This window comes from Numida meleagris, chromosome 3, assembly GCF_002078875.1.
Source record: "Numida meleagris isolate 19003 breed g44 Domestic line chromosome 3, NumMel1.0, whole genome shotgun sequence".
NCBI classification, from domain to species: Eukaryota; Metazoa; Chordata; class Aves; order Galliformes; family Numididae; genus Numida; species Numida meleagris.
This window is the reverse complement of record NC_034411.1, coordinates 106,765,901-106,781,927: the sequence shown is the minus strand read 5'-3', so window position 1 is coordinate 106,781,927 and position 16,027 is coordinate 106,765,901. Positions and strand designations below refer to the sequence as shown.

The following is a 16,027-nucleotide window of genomic DNA, read 5'->3' as shown; positions in this document are numbered from 1 at the left end:
ACTTATCTGATCTGTGGTCATTTCACAAAACATCTTCCAAAGATGTCCATTGCCAGCAGCACAAGTCCTGATCTAAATGATAAATGTCTTGAGTAGTTAGCAAATCGTTTATCACAGGGTTTTCAAAGCAACGTTATGTTGAATATTCCCTTTGTTAAGCTCATCTGTCTGAGTGGCAGGAGGATGTCATTATGTAGTCGTAGCAAAATTTATCGTGACAGCAAGCAAGAGAAATATTCTGAAACTGGTATAATTTTTCATGAGCTGTAGACTAATGACAAGGTACGATGTTTTCTTGGCTTTGTAAGTAAACAGCACATCTTCTTGATAAGAGAGGCTATCATGTCAGAACAAAATGAATTAATTGTTTCCCATAATTAGTTGCACTTTATGCAGCTTCTTTCTGCTAAGGATCAGTAGACTGTATGTATTTTTGTAACAGTGATGGTGTGTCTGTTTTTAAAAGTCTTTGAAAGAAAAAAAAAATCAATTTGGAGTAGATTACTTGCCCGTAGCTGCTTATTTACAGAGCTGTCTCTGAGCTCCCTTTTCAATTAGTGGCGTTTCTCCATAGCAGCGGAAGGTGCTTGCTCTCAGAATGGCCAAAGCTGTGCACCGCTACATAACAGCCTTAAAAATGCTCTGGTGAATTGTTGCTGTAAAGAGATGTTGGACTGGCAGTTTTTGAAGGGCAAGAGGCAGTGACACTTCCTGCTTTAACACTCATGGAGGTTTGCGTCGGTAACAGGTAGCAGCTGTTTCTGCAAAACATGTTTTATTTCTTTATCAAGGTAATGGTCTTAATATAGAGTGAGAGCAAGGCAGATTTTAGCTTGTGTAGTCTGCACTTGGGTTTTCCCTTTATTTGTCAAGGTAAGTTTGGCAGTCTACCAAACGTCTGCGTATTGAAATGGACATCTACCAGTTGACCAGGAGGTGACCTGGGCTGGCTTTTGCCACGTTTCAACCAGTAGCTGAGAAGAAAAAGGCTTTGACCATCTCTGGAGTCACTACAACCTCTTCGAGGGGATTTTTTTCATGCTAGAACCCTCTGTTATGCCCAGAAAAATTGGGGAGTGCGAAAGACTTGATCCAGCAGGGACTTCTGTGAGAAGTTCAGGTTGTCTGGTATGTGCTATAAAATGCATGTAACGCAAAGCCGGATGGTAAAGGTTCCTGTAGGCTTAATTCACTTCTGCCTTGCAGAGCCTTTTGGATGGGCTGTGGGCATAACAGGGCATCTGGGCACTACTGGAGAGCAAGCCATGGAGCCACGTTTTCTAGATTATGTTGAGTTTGTTCTCAGGAGAAATCAAGAGTTCTCCACTCTTGCCATTTTGAACTCTCGATACGATATTTTCTGCTTTGTTTTTTGAAATAAGTGAATAAGTTACAGTGCTTTTCCACAGCGAGTTCCCCATATGACTCTTAACAGCAGAACCTGGTTCTCCTAAAAGCCCTCTTGCTCTCCCGTTTCCCTGGATGTTTCCATTTTCCTCCTGGCGTTAGGTACACACCAGCAGGCCTGGATCAGCCTGTGCCAGCTGTCCTCAGCAAGCCGGAGTGTAGCTGTGCTCGCAGAGAATTTGGCACGTTGGCAGACATCTGTTTGGGCACTTACCCCATGAGCTGTACGTCAGTGTCAAAATGAGCCCTGCTTCTGTAGTCAGTACGGGATTTAATTGCGAGTTGCATTCACCCGGGCCTTGTCATGGAGCAGAGCAGGCAGGCGACAGGATCCCTTATGGCTTTTCTGTAAACAAATCTTTAATTCATGGATTTCTGTGTATTAAGGGATTTGTCGAAGAAATACAGAGATCCTTTGCTTGAGTCACTATAGTAGTGCTGGGAAGAGCATGGCAAGGTGATGTTGAATGTCACGAGGTTCAACTAATCCAAATGTAAGATCTTGCACCTGGGTTGAGGCAACCTCCATTACCAATACAAGCTCAGGGATGAAAGGATTGAGCACGGCCCTGCTGAAAACACCTGAGGGTTCTGGTGGATGGGAAGCTGGACATGAGTCAGCACTGTGCACTCGCAGCCCAGAAAGCCAACCATATCCTGGGCTGCACCAAAAGCAGCATGGCCAGCAGGGTCAGGGAGGTGATCCTGCCCCTCTGCTCTGCACTGTGAGGCCTCACCTGGAGCACTGCGTCCAGATGTGGAGTCCTCAGTACAGGAGAGACATGGACCTGTTGGAGAGTGTCCAAAGGAAGGCCACAAAAACGATCCCAGGGATGGAACACGACTCCTACGAGGACAGGCTGAGAGAGCTGGGGCTGTGCAGCCTGGAGAAGAGAAGGCTGCGGGGGGAGCTGAGAGCAGCCTGTCAGCATCTAAAGGGGAGCTACAGGAAGGAAGGGGACAGACTCTTCAGCAGGGTCTGTGGTGACAGGACAAGGGGAAATGGCTTCAAACTTAAAGAGGATAGATTTAGGTTAGATATAAGGAAAAAGCTGTTTACAGAGAGAGTGGTGAGGCACTGGCACAGGTTGCCCAGAGATGTGGTGGATGCCGTGTCCCTGGAGACTTTCAAGGCCAGGCTGGACCAGGCCCTGGGCAACCTGATCTAGCTGTGCATGTCCCCATTCATTGCAGGGGAGTTGGACAAGATGGCCTTTAATGGTCCCTTCAAACTCTAAGGATTCTATGATCAATTCTGTGTGCACCACCAGGGAGTAACTGTTGGATACACTAGTGTCCCATTTGTGCACGGGGCATCTGCTGGTGTTGGCCGTTCACATTTGAATTCCTAAATTTAAAGGAATGTCTCGAAGTGATGGTGGTAGTGATGTGATGGTTTTAGTTTATCTCAGGGGTAGGCCTTTGCAGCAAACGCTCTGATCATTCCCTGCTTAGAAAGCATTGGGAAGCACGAAAACCTGATTCCTTTCAGGTGAATTTAGAAAGCACCTTCCAGGAGCACGCCTACTGTACGCCATACATTAATGGACGCTTAGTTTTAGGGGTGCGACTAGAACTGAAAACCCCCAAACATGTAGTGTGGGGTCATCAGGTCCTCAATCCCACGGGCTAGGCGAGGGCTGCCACTGCTCATCCGCTGGGCAATGTGGGGAATAATGTTTGTCTATTTAGGAGCAGGGTTTTGCAGGTGGGCAAGGGAGCCCCTGCAGCAAGGATGGGTACATATTTCAGCTATACCAGCTCAATTCAGTGCACAAGTAGAGTGACTCATCATGTCACCACAGATGTGCCTTTATTATCATCAGCGATAGGATACATCAAATTAACTCAGTGCGAACTCTGCAACAAAGAAATGCAACTACCATTGTGTGAGATTGGATCAGGTCTCATGTTGCTGTAAGGAAGTCTGAACTTGTGTAGTTTCTTGGGTCCTGGGGCTGCTCCTTCATGATGGAAGGTCATGACTGTCTGAAAAAGAAGCGTTTTTCTTCTTTCTGCTCCCTTCTCCATCAGTTACTCTTTATAGCTTCTAGGTGCTCTGCAGAACTAATTTCTTCTACCCAAGCGTGATCTTTATTGTATTCTTCAGTCAGCTCTCACCTTGCTTTTCCCTTCCACTTGCTGTGATCTTCAGAACTGCCTTTATCTAGATAATTATCAAAACTGGTCAGCTCTTGGGGTACCTGTTGAGATGGGTTTGGTCTCCAGTACCATCCAAAAGAGTGAAAAAAACACTTCCTGCTGATTCTGTAAAAACTACGTGTGTAATTTATGATGTGTTGCAAAGAATTCTGGAACTCAATAGGTGCTCAACACCAGCTGTTTCAGATCCACTCCTGTTGCTGTTTGCACTTGTAGTTATATCCAGTGTGTTTGCTGGAAGGAACCAGTTGATATTTAGTAAAGTTGGCTGCTTCGTAGACACCTCAGGTCTTTTCTTTTGCAAAGCAGCAAAGACACGGCCCTAAATGCAGGTTTGGTGAAAGCAAATGCAACACTACTCACTCTGCATTAGCTAATTTGTCACTGGAACAGAATTTCAATTATAGCAATCCCTTGGCTACTGGAAAGAGTTGCCGCTCCTGTTGATCTTGCAGTGCTTATGAAGCTCAAGTAACTTAAAAAAACTGGTTTTAGTTTGCTGAGTTAACAAACAGTTTCCATGTGGGTTACCAGCTGTTCTGGAAAGTATGCAGATAGGCATTGAAGACTAGTTCAGTCCCATTGACAAATACGTTCCTATTACAGTAGCCCATGTCTTTAATATGACTGCAGGAATATCATTTCTTATCCAGTACTGCTAAAATCCATCTGGAGTTAAATTGGCCTGTAAAAAAGCACTTCGTGTTTTCCCTGAATCATAACAGTCCACGAAATTGGTTTTGGTCTGTTCAACATGTTGCTTACATATTTTAACAGGTTTTTCTTTTCCTCTTTGTATTCTTCATTACTTCTTCTCTTTGACCAGATTGAATTAATTAGAAGAGATTATGTGGCTAATGGTGGCTGGGAGACCTTCCTGTCCTACGAAGACCCGGAGCAGGACATTCTCGTTGGCCTCCTACGACTGCGAAAGTGCTCAGAGGAGTCCTTCAGACCTGAGCTGAAGGGAGGTGTTTCCATTGTGCGGGAGCTGCACGTCTATGGGAGTGTGGTCCCAGTGAGCAGTCGGGATCCTTCCAAATTTCAGCACCAGGTACCTCAAGTCATCTTTATTTTTCATCTGTATGCCCTGCTCCTCCCGGTATAATTGGAGACGGTCGTTCATGCATTCATTGTTGGGATTATAGTCTGCAGCTCCATCTCCAAGCAATTGGAAGAGAAGAAGGTTATCAGGAGTAGTTAACATACATTCACCAAGGGGAAGTCATGCTTGACCAACCTAGTAGCATGGTGTCATCACTGGTTGGATAGATTGGGGAGGAGCAGTGGATGTTGTGTGCCTTGACTTCAGCAAGGTGTTTGTCTCTTACAACATCCTTATTATGAAACTCAGAAAGTGTGGGATAGATGAGTGGACAGCGGGGTGGATTGAGAACTGGCCGACTAGCAGAGCTCAGAAGGTGGTCACCAGCAGTGCAGAATCTGGTTGGAGGCCTGTAACTAGCGGTGTTCCCCAGGGGCTGGTACTGGGTCTGGTCTTTTTGAGCACCTTCATCAATGACCTGGATGAAGGAATAGCATCCACTCTCAGCAAGTTTGCTGATGATACAAAGCTGGGAGGATTGGCTGACATGCCTAAAGGCTGTGCTGCCATTCAACAAGACCTGGACAGTCTGGAGAGATGGGCAGGGAGGAACCAGATGAGGTTTAACAAAAGCAAGTATGGAGTCTTGTGCCTTGGGAGGAATAACCGTGTGCATCAGTACAGGCTGGGCCATGACCTGCTGGAGAGGAGCTCTGCAGAGAAGGACCTGGGGGTCCTGGTGGGCAGCATGTTGGCCAGGAGCCAGCAGTGTACCCTGGTGGCCAAGAAGGCCAGTGGTATCCTGGGGTGACCTGCGTGGCCAGCAGGTCAAGGGAGGTGATTCTCCCCCTCTCTCTGCCCTGGGGAAGCCACATCTGGAATACTATGTCCAGTTCTTGGCTCCCCGGTACAAAAAAGGCAGGGATCTCCTAGGAGGAGTCCAGTGGAGGGCCATGAAGATAATTAAGGGCCTGGAGCATCTGCTGTATGAGGAAAGGCTGAGTAACCTGGGTCTGTTTCGCCTGGGGAAAAGAAGACTGAGAGGGGATCTGATCAATGTTTGTAAATATCTAAAGGAAGGTGGGAGGCAAATGGATGAGGCCAGGCTCTTCTTGCTGCTGTGTAGGAATAGGACAAGGAGCAGTGGCCTAAAATTTGAACATAGGAAGTTCCATACAAACATGTCGAAGAACAGTAAGGGTGACGGAGCACTGGCACATCCAGGTGGTGGAGTCTCCTTTTATGGAGATATTCTAGACCTGTCTAGATGCATTTCATGTGCTGAAATCCTGCTGCTTCTGAGGTTTTGCTGGTGTGACAGTGTTTAGGCAATTGCTACTGCTTTGACATCAAAAAAAAAAAAAAAAAAGCATGGCTGAAAGCTGTCTGCCACACTCATGTACAGTGCGAGAGCCCATCTATGCTGGTGCTCATTTGGCTTTCAAGTGCTAAGCATCTCTGGTTCTGAAGTATCTTTCCTTTGATGTCCTGTACTGTACATCAGACTTCACTGCAAAAGCAAAGCAAAGGGGATGCGTCCACTGCGTGGGTGTATTTCCTTCTAAAATGGATCTTGTTCAGCAGAGAAATTTCACTTCTGAAGTCTGAAGTAGTTACAGATGGGAAGGTGAGGGGTTTTGAGGCCTACCCAGTTTCCTTTCAAGGAAACATGTATTGAGCAAAAGCATATCTATAATTCCTACTACCAAAACAAAAGAAATTCAGTTCTGGTTCTGAGATGTTTCCTGGTGTAGGTGGTTTGGGGAGGCTTTGGAGTAAAGCCTCTTAGTGATGCCTGATGGTTTATTTTTGCTTCGGAGCCACTTGTGAGGCCATTTTGTCTATATCTTAAAAGCATGTGAGGAAGGGACTGGAAAGCTGTGTTTCCAATTCCTCACAGCGAGTCGTATGAAAATTGCACATTATCCCTCTGCCACGTATAACATGCTGTGGCTTGCAGTGAGCAAAAATGGGAATTACATTTTGCCCTGGTAGATGTTGAACCTTTCGAGTGAGCTTTTAAAAAAGCAATCAGTTTGTCCTCTGTGCCAGAACTGCTCAAGGCTGATGTTTTAAATTAACTTCCTTGTATTTATTAATCATTCCCTGAGCATATATGCATTAAGATGCAGTTTGGCTAGACGCTGATGACGTTTAGCCGTAAGGCAGAGACTGTTTAAAAACAATAATTAATAAGGGAATAGTGAACACATCCACTGTGAAATAGCTAATATTTCAAAATTTTGGAAGGGAAAAGTGGCGATCCAAAGTATTAAAAAATAATTTTTAAAAAAGTTGCCAACTACGAAGATTAAAATAGGCTGGAAATTGAAATGTCACGGCATATGAAGCACTGACGTTCATTTGGAATAGTCAGTTGTCGAGACGTTAAGCAGAAAGAGTTCTTTGCGGTTGTGGGGACAATTTCTGATTAGAACAACACTTCAGAATGAAGATTTCAGTGTATTACTTAAAAATGCCTGTTAAGTGTGAAGTGTTTTTAGAATTAAATCACATCCACTTCAGTTTCAGCACAGCCCAAGTCTGTACGTTTTGTCAGGAAGACAGATGGACAAAGAGCCAAGCGTAATTCCTGTGTCCTAGTGTTAGAAGTGAATTAATCCAATCAATTATCCCCAGATATATAGGACAACTAAGTTGTTAAGTAGAGTGGAAAGGCTATTCCCTTGTTTCAAAGCATTATTTTGATGGCAGTAGCGCTCGTGCTGTGCAAGATTTCCAAACGTAAATAGAGGCATGGATCTGATCCAGAATATTAACATGGTCTTCTGCAATTCCTTTTGCTTTGGCATCTTCTGTTCTGTGAGCTGAGCCTCGTGGCTGTGCCCTGAGCTCTGGAGAGCGGTGCGGGTCTGCAGGAGGCACGCACGGACTTGGTGCAGGTTTTGAGGATGGCCCCAGATGGGTCCTGTAGATAGTAACAGCTCCTGGAGGGTGGTGAGAGTAATGATTGTGCGGCAACAAGGGTGTGGTTGTATCAGAAGTGGCAGTGGTTGTATCAGAAATGGCACTGGTTATGTTGGAAAGACCAGTGGTTGTATTGGAAAAGCCAGTAGCAGCACTCTGACTGCCACAAAGTGCCATGGTGTGGCCACATCCATTGCAGCTGATGTCAGACTTGCAATTTGGCAGCATATGCAACTGCATCCAGTTTGGTGATTTCAGCAGGACAGACCTGCTCGCTACCAACTTGATTGTCACAGGGTTTAACTTCATTCTGTTTCTGCCACTGAGAAGCTGTCAGGCACTGGAGCTGCCTGTGAATAATTTCACAATTTAAAAAAAAAAATAAAAAAATCCACACCAAAAAAAACAACGCAATGGTGAGAAAGCTGCTCTGAAGTTCAGCGTTAGCACACCTCTGTTCAGTGCTCTTCCTGCACTGAGATTTTGGTCATTCCTGTGCCTGAACATAAGAAGTCTCCTGGAAGTGTTCCGATGCTTACAGTCTGACCTTGCTTCTGCTTTCGGTTTTTACAGAACTTATATTGCTGTTATTTCTTCTGCTACAGGGGTTTGGCATGCTACTCATGGAGGAGGCAGAAAGAATAGCCAAAGAGGAGCACGGGTCATGGAAAATTGCTGTAATTTCAGGTATCTTTGCTTCATCCCTTTTTTTCTTCCCTTAATCTGCAAACAAACCCACTACAGCCAACACCAACTGCTGTGACCATTGAAATGAGCATCAGCAGATGCTTCTTAGTGGCGGAGTCAAATTCCAGCCTGGCTCCATCCAGCACAGTGCTGCTATGATGAGCAGCGTGCCAGAGGATGCTGTGGGGAGCCATCCTGCTCTGGGTGCCAGGCTGTGTGACCGTGGGTGCCTTCCTCCTCCCAAGGCTGCTATTTCTGAACTCGCCGCTTTGGCCTCGTCACAGGTTGTTATTGCTGAGGGCTCACTTTCCAGAGCTTGTGAGGATAGAAAATTGCCAGCCTCCACTTTAGAGCCTTTCTGCAAGTGCCGTCATTAGGGTGGACAGATGTGCTTTTAGGATACATTAAGCATTATCATGGAGAAGCAAGCTGTACAAGAAAGAGCTGCAGCCCTTTCTCCTATTTCATTTGCAAGGCGCTGTGACTGAGGAGAGCGGCGCCAGCTCATGGTGCGTGTGTGTGTGTGTGAAGTCAAGGTCAGGACTACCTTTGTGCTTTAATTTGTTCTTATATTAGCAGTTACGGTGGCTACAGAAAGCTGTTACGGGCACATAAGTTATGTAACAGAGGAAGTTGGCCAAGTGGGTGCTGGGGGGACTTGACCAGAAGAGCTGTAATACAGACCGCATACAAAAATAACAATAATCCTCTCCCACCCCACCAAAAACACCACCGAAAAGCAGAAAAACACCAGTTTGATCCAAAGCTGCTGAGTGCTGAATGAACAGCCCGTGTGTGTGCTTCCTGATGGGTCATGTCACAGGACCATGAAAGCTGGAGTGGGCCATCTCAGCAAGTGCCTGTGGCAAGGGCCAGAGTCTGAGCGAGGGCGAGGTGCAGGTCGTAGCTGATGCCTAGCGTGGAGATGTGGCTCTGAGGGACATTACTGCTTTTCTGAAAGAGTGGTCAGGCGCTGGAATGGGCTGCCCAGGGAGGTGGTTGAGTCACTGTCCCTGGAGGTGTTCAAGAAACGTTTAGATGTTGTGTTGAGAGACATGGTTTAGTGGGGTTATTGGTGGTAGGTGGATGGTTGGACTGGATGATCCTGTAGGTCTTTTCCAACGTAGCTAATTCTATGATTCTATGACATGGGTAGTGGGCAGTATTGATAGACTTGATGATTTAGAGTTCTCTTCCAATCTTAATGATTCCATGGTTCTACAATTCTATGGTGATGATGGCTTGACAGTTGGACTTGATGAACTTAGAGCTCTCTTCCAACCTTAATGATTCTGTATTCTCTGGATTCCCTGTTCTTTTCTTAAGATGTAAGGCAATCGTGTTTCTCTATTTGCTGCTGCAGGGGAGTCAGTTTGAACTGGGAATCGCATGCGGATGAGAAATGCCCATACCTGGTATTTCCTCAATAAAACAGAGAAAGTGGAAACGTTTTCTTTTTCACTAATAACATCCTGACTTGGATGCGTGGGGGGAATGTATCATGGTAATCCCTCTGCGTTAAAGAACGTTTCAACAAGAGCAGAAAATGTACAGCAATTACGAAGAAAAAAAAAAAAGAAAGATCTGCTAAAGCATTGGTGTTACTAATTTTACCTGTAGTTTAGCAAAGTGATACAGAGAATGTTTTCTTTGCGTTGAAATGCAGTGCCAGAAGCCTGCTTTGATGCATGCAGCTTGTGTCATCGTAGGAAGACCTCAGCTGTGATTTTTATCTTCATGTTCCTCTGGACTGTGAAGTACAATATGGTACAGTTTGTCTTTATAACAGAGTACTGCAGCATCTGCAAAGAACAGAAGTTTTCCAGCTGTTTCCTTGGAGATGTTATCACTTGAATTTCAGTTCTCCTCTAAGTTTTATCTGAAATACAAATGCAGCCAAAAGTTCTTTCTCCAATGGAGGATGGATGGGCTTGCTTTTGCTACTTCTGCTTTCAAAATAGATTTTTAATCTGGGAACCCGTTGCAACGTTTCCAACATATTGCACAATTTTCACTGCCGATTAGAGAGGAACACATAAGAGAAATCTGCTTTGAAAATCTCTCTCGTAGGGCTCTCTCTCTCATTTTTGTACTGCATGTTTTATTAATGTTTTGTTGCAGTGGTTTCTTTAATGGTGTCCTTTCTTCAACAGTATTTTCCAGTGTGGCATTTAATGGCTACATCAATCCTAGTTAATTAAATAGTGCCACAACACACCCAGTGTGGGAAATGTGGGAACAGGGTATGTCAGAGAGCTCCAGGAGTCATAGAATTGTAGAGTGGTTTGAGTTGGAAGAGACCCTTAAATTCCATCTGTCCCACTCCCTGCAATGAGCAGGGTCACCCCCAGCTCCATCAGTGCTCAGAGCCCCGTCCAGCCTGACCTTGGGTGTCTGCAGGGATGGGGTACCACTGCCTCTCTGGGCAACCTGTGCCAGTGCCTCACTACTTATATCCAATCTAAATCTCCTCTCTTTGAGTTTGAAACCATTTCCCCTTGTCCTGCCACAACAGACCCTGCTAAAGTGTCTGTCCCCTTCTTTCTCAGCCCCCTCTTCAGATTTGGAAAGGCTGCTCTTGGGTCTTTCAGTCTCTGGCTGGTTATTTGTCCCAGCCTTGGATTGGAGCACAGTGTGAAGTCCCCTTGGAAATGCACTTAATTCCGACAGATTAAGGTAACTTCAAAAGGAAACATTTTTGTACAACATCTAAAACAAGCAATATTGTCACAAATTAAGAAAAACGGGGAAAGAAAAAAGATAAAAAGCCTGATGTGCTTTCAGTGAGGTTGCAGCAGAAGCGTTGCCATCCTGCCCAAGTGGCTTGCAGCCCTTCTGACAGAGGCAGCAGTCACTGTTCCTGCCCTCCTCACTATGTCCATCAGATCCTCACTGCTTCCAGACCTGTCTCCTCCATAGCAGCACATGTGAGCTGCCAGAGCTCATTTTCGTCTGTCCGGATGCCCCAGAGGACTCCAAGCATAATCTTTTCCCCTCTGCTTTCTTCCCACGTGTAACCCGGTCGGTGCCCTTAACGAGACATTTTGTCACCTCCCCATGAGTGTGGATGTCCCTTTGCTTGGTCGGGTGCTGTGTCTTTGACTTTGCCACATCTTGCTCCAAGGAGGGCTGAGATTCCTCCCCCTGCAGCACTGGGTGAGGTGCTCACGTTTTCATCTTCTGTATCGGGCATTGCTGTCAAATCACTTGATGCAAACCTGCAACTGGGAGACGACTGAGTAATTTGCAATTGCCTCCTGATGAAGACCAGTGGGACCGTAATAACCCGTTTGGGGTGACTGATCCCAGCATCTTCCTCCTAAGCCAGGCACCCACTATCCCAAGGCTGTGAATGGGAATGAAACCCATCCCACCTGCTTTCAGCAGTCTCCACGAGAGATGGAATGGCTCGTTGTTGTCGGTGACTCATCCCCCAGTCTGCTGGTGCTGCTCGAGCGTACTGTCTCATGTGTTTAAGGAAACTGTGCTACTCCTGCCTTTGCCTTTTGCAGTTACAGATAATAACGGAGGTTCGGAACTTTCTAAAAGTAAATCTGATGCATCATACCGGCGTTAAAGTCACCTGCAAGGAAAAACATTAACCAAGCTGGCATATAAATCAGAGGGAAAGTTCCAGGGCACGTTTGATGGTACTCTGAAGTATCTTAATTTGCTCGTGTAAATAGCCCTTTGGTCTCCCTGGAAGTAATAAATCACTCGAGTAATCAGCGTCCCGTAGTTCATCTTGGGTGTTGATTCGTGGGCTGCCTCGGAGCTCACCGACTGGCAGGGTGTGCTCCAGGGGCCATAGGATGGAGCTGTGAAGCGCTGCAGGGGGATGGATGGGGTTCAACAGGGCTCCCGGGGGCTGTGCTGCCATTGCAGGGCCATTGCTGTTAGAAATGCCAATCTCACCGGCCGTTAACAAGAGAAGAAGTGGCCCGAGATAAGTAGAAACATGGGAATGGTAATGAATTGGCTCCGTGATGTTTGCGTGCTTTAGATGGATAGCCTTTGGAAAGAAATTAATTAGATGAGTTTGGGAGAAGCCAAGGATAAAGCCATACTGGCGGATTGGTGCTATGGAATAGCTACTGCGTAGTTCTTAATGAACTTCAGTTTTGAAGGTTTAGTACCGTAACAGCTTTGAAAATAAGCTTGATCATGTCTTAGCTGGGATTTCAGTGTAGGGATGAGCAGGAATATTGTTGTCCTTAAGCAAGGGCATGCCTGCAAACCCTGGCATTCTGTGTTTTGGTAGGAAGCTTTTCTGTTTTTATATGTATATTCAGACATAAAATATCATAAAATACCTTTGTTTGTAGCCTGTATTAAAGTCATGTGGCCTAACTTCTGTGTAGTATGGACCAGAGACTTTCACCTTTCTTTCATCAACTGTCCCAGCTGAGCATATTTTGGAAAGTGGGAACCAATCTTCATTTATTTAGACTTTGTGCATATGGGCAGTCCACAATCCCTAGGCAATAATGCACTGAGATAAGTTTTAAGTTTTGGAAATCTGATCACTTCAGGGGCATGGAGCCTTCTGCCTGTTCCTTTCATGCTTTCATAGAATCACAGCATCATTCAGGTTGGAAAGGAACTCTAAGGTCACCAAGCTCAGCCCCATCCTACCCCACTGTGCCTACTGACCACGTCCCTCAGTGCCACATCCCCACAGTTCTGAACACCTCCAGGGACAGTGACCCCACCACCTCCCTGGGCAGCCTGTGCCACTGCAGCACCTCTCTTTCTGAGAAGAAATGTTTCCTAATGTCCAACCTGACCCTTCCTGGCACAACTTGAGGCCATCACCTCTCATCCTACTGCTGTTACCCAGGAGCAGAGGCTGACCCCCACCTCACCACAACCTCCTTTCAGGGCAGTGTAGAGAGTGATACAGGTCTCCCTTGAGTTCCTCTACTCCAGACTGACCCATCAGTCCCTCAGCCGCTCCCCATAACACTTGTGCTCCAGATCCTTTGCAGCTTTGTTACCCTTCTCTGGACACGCTCCAGGACCTCAGTGTCTTTCTTGTAGTGAGGGGCCCAGTGCTGAACACAACAGCGGAAGTGCAGCCTTGCCAGTGCTGAGTACAACAGCTTCCTTGCTAGGAAGCTCTGAAGGAGCTTTTCTTGGAGTAAGCAGAGGAGGAACCAGTAAGACCAACCTAGCACAAAATGCAGTGGGCCGGCATTGAATGGATGGGGCTACATTCTTTGTGCGCTCTCCTTCCTGAACAACCCTTTCCCCATTCTCAACCCAAACGATTCTCTAGCCTCTGAAACCCCAATAATAACGATCACATTGATAATGATATTAATACAACACAAATTGTGAGTTTGGATTAGTCAGACTCATGAAGAGATGGAGGTGACTTCCATACGAGTGACTTATAACGCGCGGGGGTATAAATAGACCTGAATCAGAACTGTGAGCAATAGCAGTTTTTAGGGATTTAAAAATAAGTAGTTTTCTTTCATGGGAATCTTCCTCTCTGACCAGCAGCGTTCCCGCACCGCCCACCGCTGGTAATCCTCCTTTTCAAGGCTGCGCGAGGTGAAGGGATTAAAGCTTGTTTTCAGTGAAAGCTTTGAGTGTAGATTTCCTCAAGTTGCAGGTTTCATCTTTGTCGTGGTTACAATCCGAATTTGATGCAGGCTCGCAGTCCGGCTTTCCAACTGCTGCTTTAGCCAAGAATTACGTGTGGCTTAAGGCAGGCTTATCTGCAGCGAGCTGTGCTCACTGCTGGAGGCTGATGGGGAGTGGGGGATGTCCCACCCGAGGTACCAGCTCGCCCTGTGCCCTGGGCAGCATCCTGCATCTCAGAGCTGCCATCACCCCGAGCAGAGCAGGGGTAAGGACTTCTCCCTTTGTCAAGAGCTGCGTGCTCATGAGAGTTAGCAGATTTTCTTTCTCAATTACATGCAAACCAGGACTGTACAAACAAATGCCATCAGCGCCTGCACTCCTTCAGAGTGCATTTGCTTGCACTCCTAGGAACAAATTTCAGTGCTTCCCAGCGGACTCCTTCCAGAGTATTTTGTTCTCCCTGCTGTTCTTGGAATAAGCAGGTTCAGCCGAACCTGTCTTCTGGTAATGCATCTCTTTGCTCTTAGAGGTGTTTAATCTACAGGCAGAAACGGAGAAAGACGCAGCAGGGTTTAAGCTGGTTGCCGTCGCTTATTACAATGGTGCCTAAAAACCATGCAAGGTTACTTCCAAACAAAGGAAAATCTGAGGACCCCGGCGTTGGGAACCCAGGAGCCATCATGGGCAGTGAACCGGGGAATGATGCACGGAGCAGGCTGGGCTCTACAGCAGCTGCCTCGCAGAGCGTCTCGTTAAATATCACTTCATTTGAAGAGGGCCGGTGGGAGAAGCGCATTTAATTGACTATGGAATCAATGAGTGCATTTGTAAGGGAAGATGAGCGTTCGCAAGGCAGGAAGGGCACTTTGGGTTCTGGTATCGCGGAGGGAAATGATGGTGCCAACGTGATGGGGAATGGGAGAAGCCATTGCTCTTGGGTGCTGGTGGTGCACTGTCGTGTCTGAGAGTTTGACCAAACAAACCAGAATCCAGTATTTGCGACAGCGAGGCATCGGGGGCCTGCTTGCAGGGCATGTGCACAGAGCCATCACTGTGCTCCCTGCTCCTCCATGGTAAGGAGGAGGTGCCCCCCACCACCTAAATCAAAGAGCAAAGTGAAAAAAAGCGAGTGGCTTGTTTATCATGAAGTCGTTGCTCATTTAAGGTAATTTTCTGCATGAGTGGTGCCTTTCTACTCTTCTGATGTGAGTAGTGTATTAGTATGCAGGCTTGGGTAGCTGAATGGTAGACCCTGGAGGCATCACTCCATTATTCAGAGCTCTGGGGAGGTCTGATCTGAAATGTCTGTTTTTCCATTTTCCAGCATTTGTAATTGCATGTGTGTTTTCTTTGCCTTTTGTTGTTGTGTTTTTTGTTGTTGGTTTTTTTTTTTTTGTCGGTGTTGGTTTTTTTATTTTCTTTTTCCTTCTGGTTGTACCTGCTTTGGATTTACGTCTTTTTTCCCCTCTAAAAAAGTCCACCCCTACCAAACTGCACTAAAACTCTTGCAAACACATTGCTCCTCTGATGTCCACAAGTCCCTTAGGCACTGGAAACGTCCAAGCATGGTGCTTGAGGCCGGTGGCTGGGCCAGGAAGCTCGTTGCACTTGTCGTCACTTCTCCCTTTCTGGCAGCAGTCAGTGCTTGAGCTCTGCATTTGGTGCTTGAGTTCTGCAGTCAGCGTTTCCTCTCCTTTGGGAAGGATGCTGCTCTCCCAATCCCTTCTGCTCCTGTCCCCCCGTCCAAGTGGCAGGTGGGATCTGGGTGAGCTCCATGTGGAGGCTGTACCTCCCTTTCTGCAGCCCATAGGTCTCAGCGCTTTCCTCTGGGAGTCAGTGAAGAGCAGTTGTGTGCAGTGACTCAACCATTGCGGATTTTTTTTTTGGTCAGAAACCACAGCATTCAGAGGATGATTTAGAACAAACAAGCGAGCTGAGCCGTCGTAACCCGCGTTCCTCCCAGCCCGCGGCGAAAGCACGGTGCAGCCCTCGTACCTGTTGTTCTTCTGTCCCACTTGCAGCATGCATGCTCCAGATTGTGCCTTTGCAGCAGGCCACATCAGTGTCACTTCTGACACTGCAGTGCTGGCTGTCTGGGGAAGGGAGGAAATAGCAGGTAGGGATATGACATCTCTCCCTCCAGCCGTTGGCTGCCAGAGGACTTCTGGAGTTGCAGAGTGTGCCTTTGTATTTGATAGCCCCCAG

General features: G+C 46.6%; 1 protein-coding gene across 1 annotated transcript in view; it reads left to right on the top strand.

Moving 5' to 3' along the window:
• ELP3 (elongator acetyltransferase complex subunit 3) overlaps window positions 1-16,027 on the top strand; it is an 87,591-nt gene that overhangs the window by 59,327 nt on the left and 12,237 nt on the right. Inside the window, exons 13-14 of the mRNA XM_021390613.1 lie at window positions 4,397-4,624; window positions 8,149-8,230. Of these exons, the coding sequence (XP_021246288.1) occupies window positions 4,397-4,624; window positions 8,149-8,230 (310 nt within the window). The remainder of the gene's footprint in view (window positions 1-4,396; window positions 4,625-8,148; window positions 8,231-16,027) is intronic.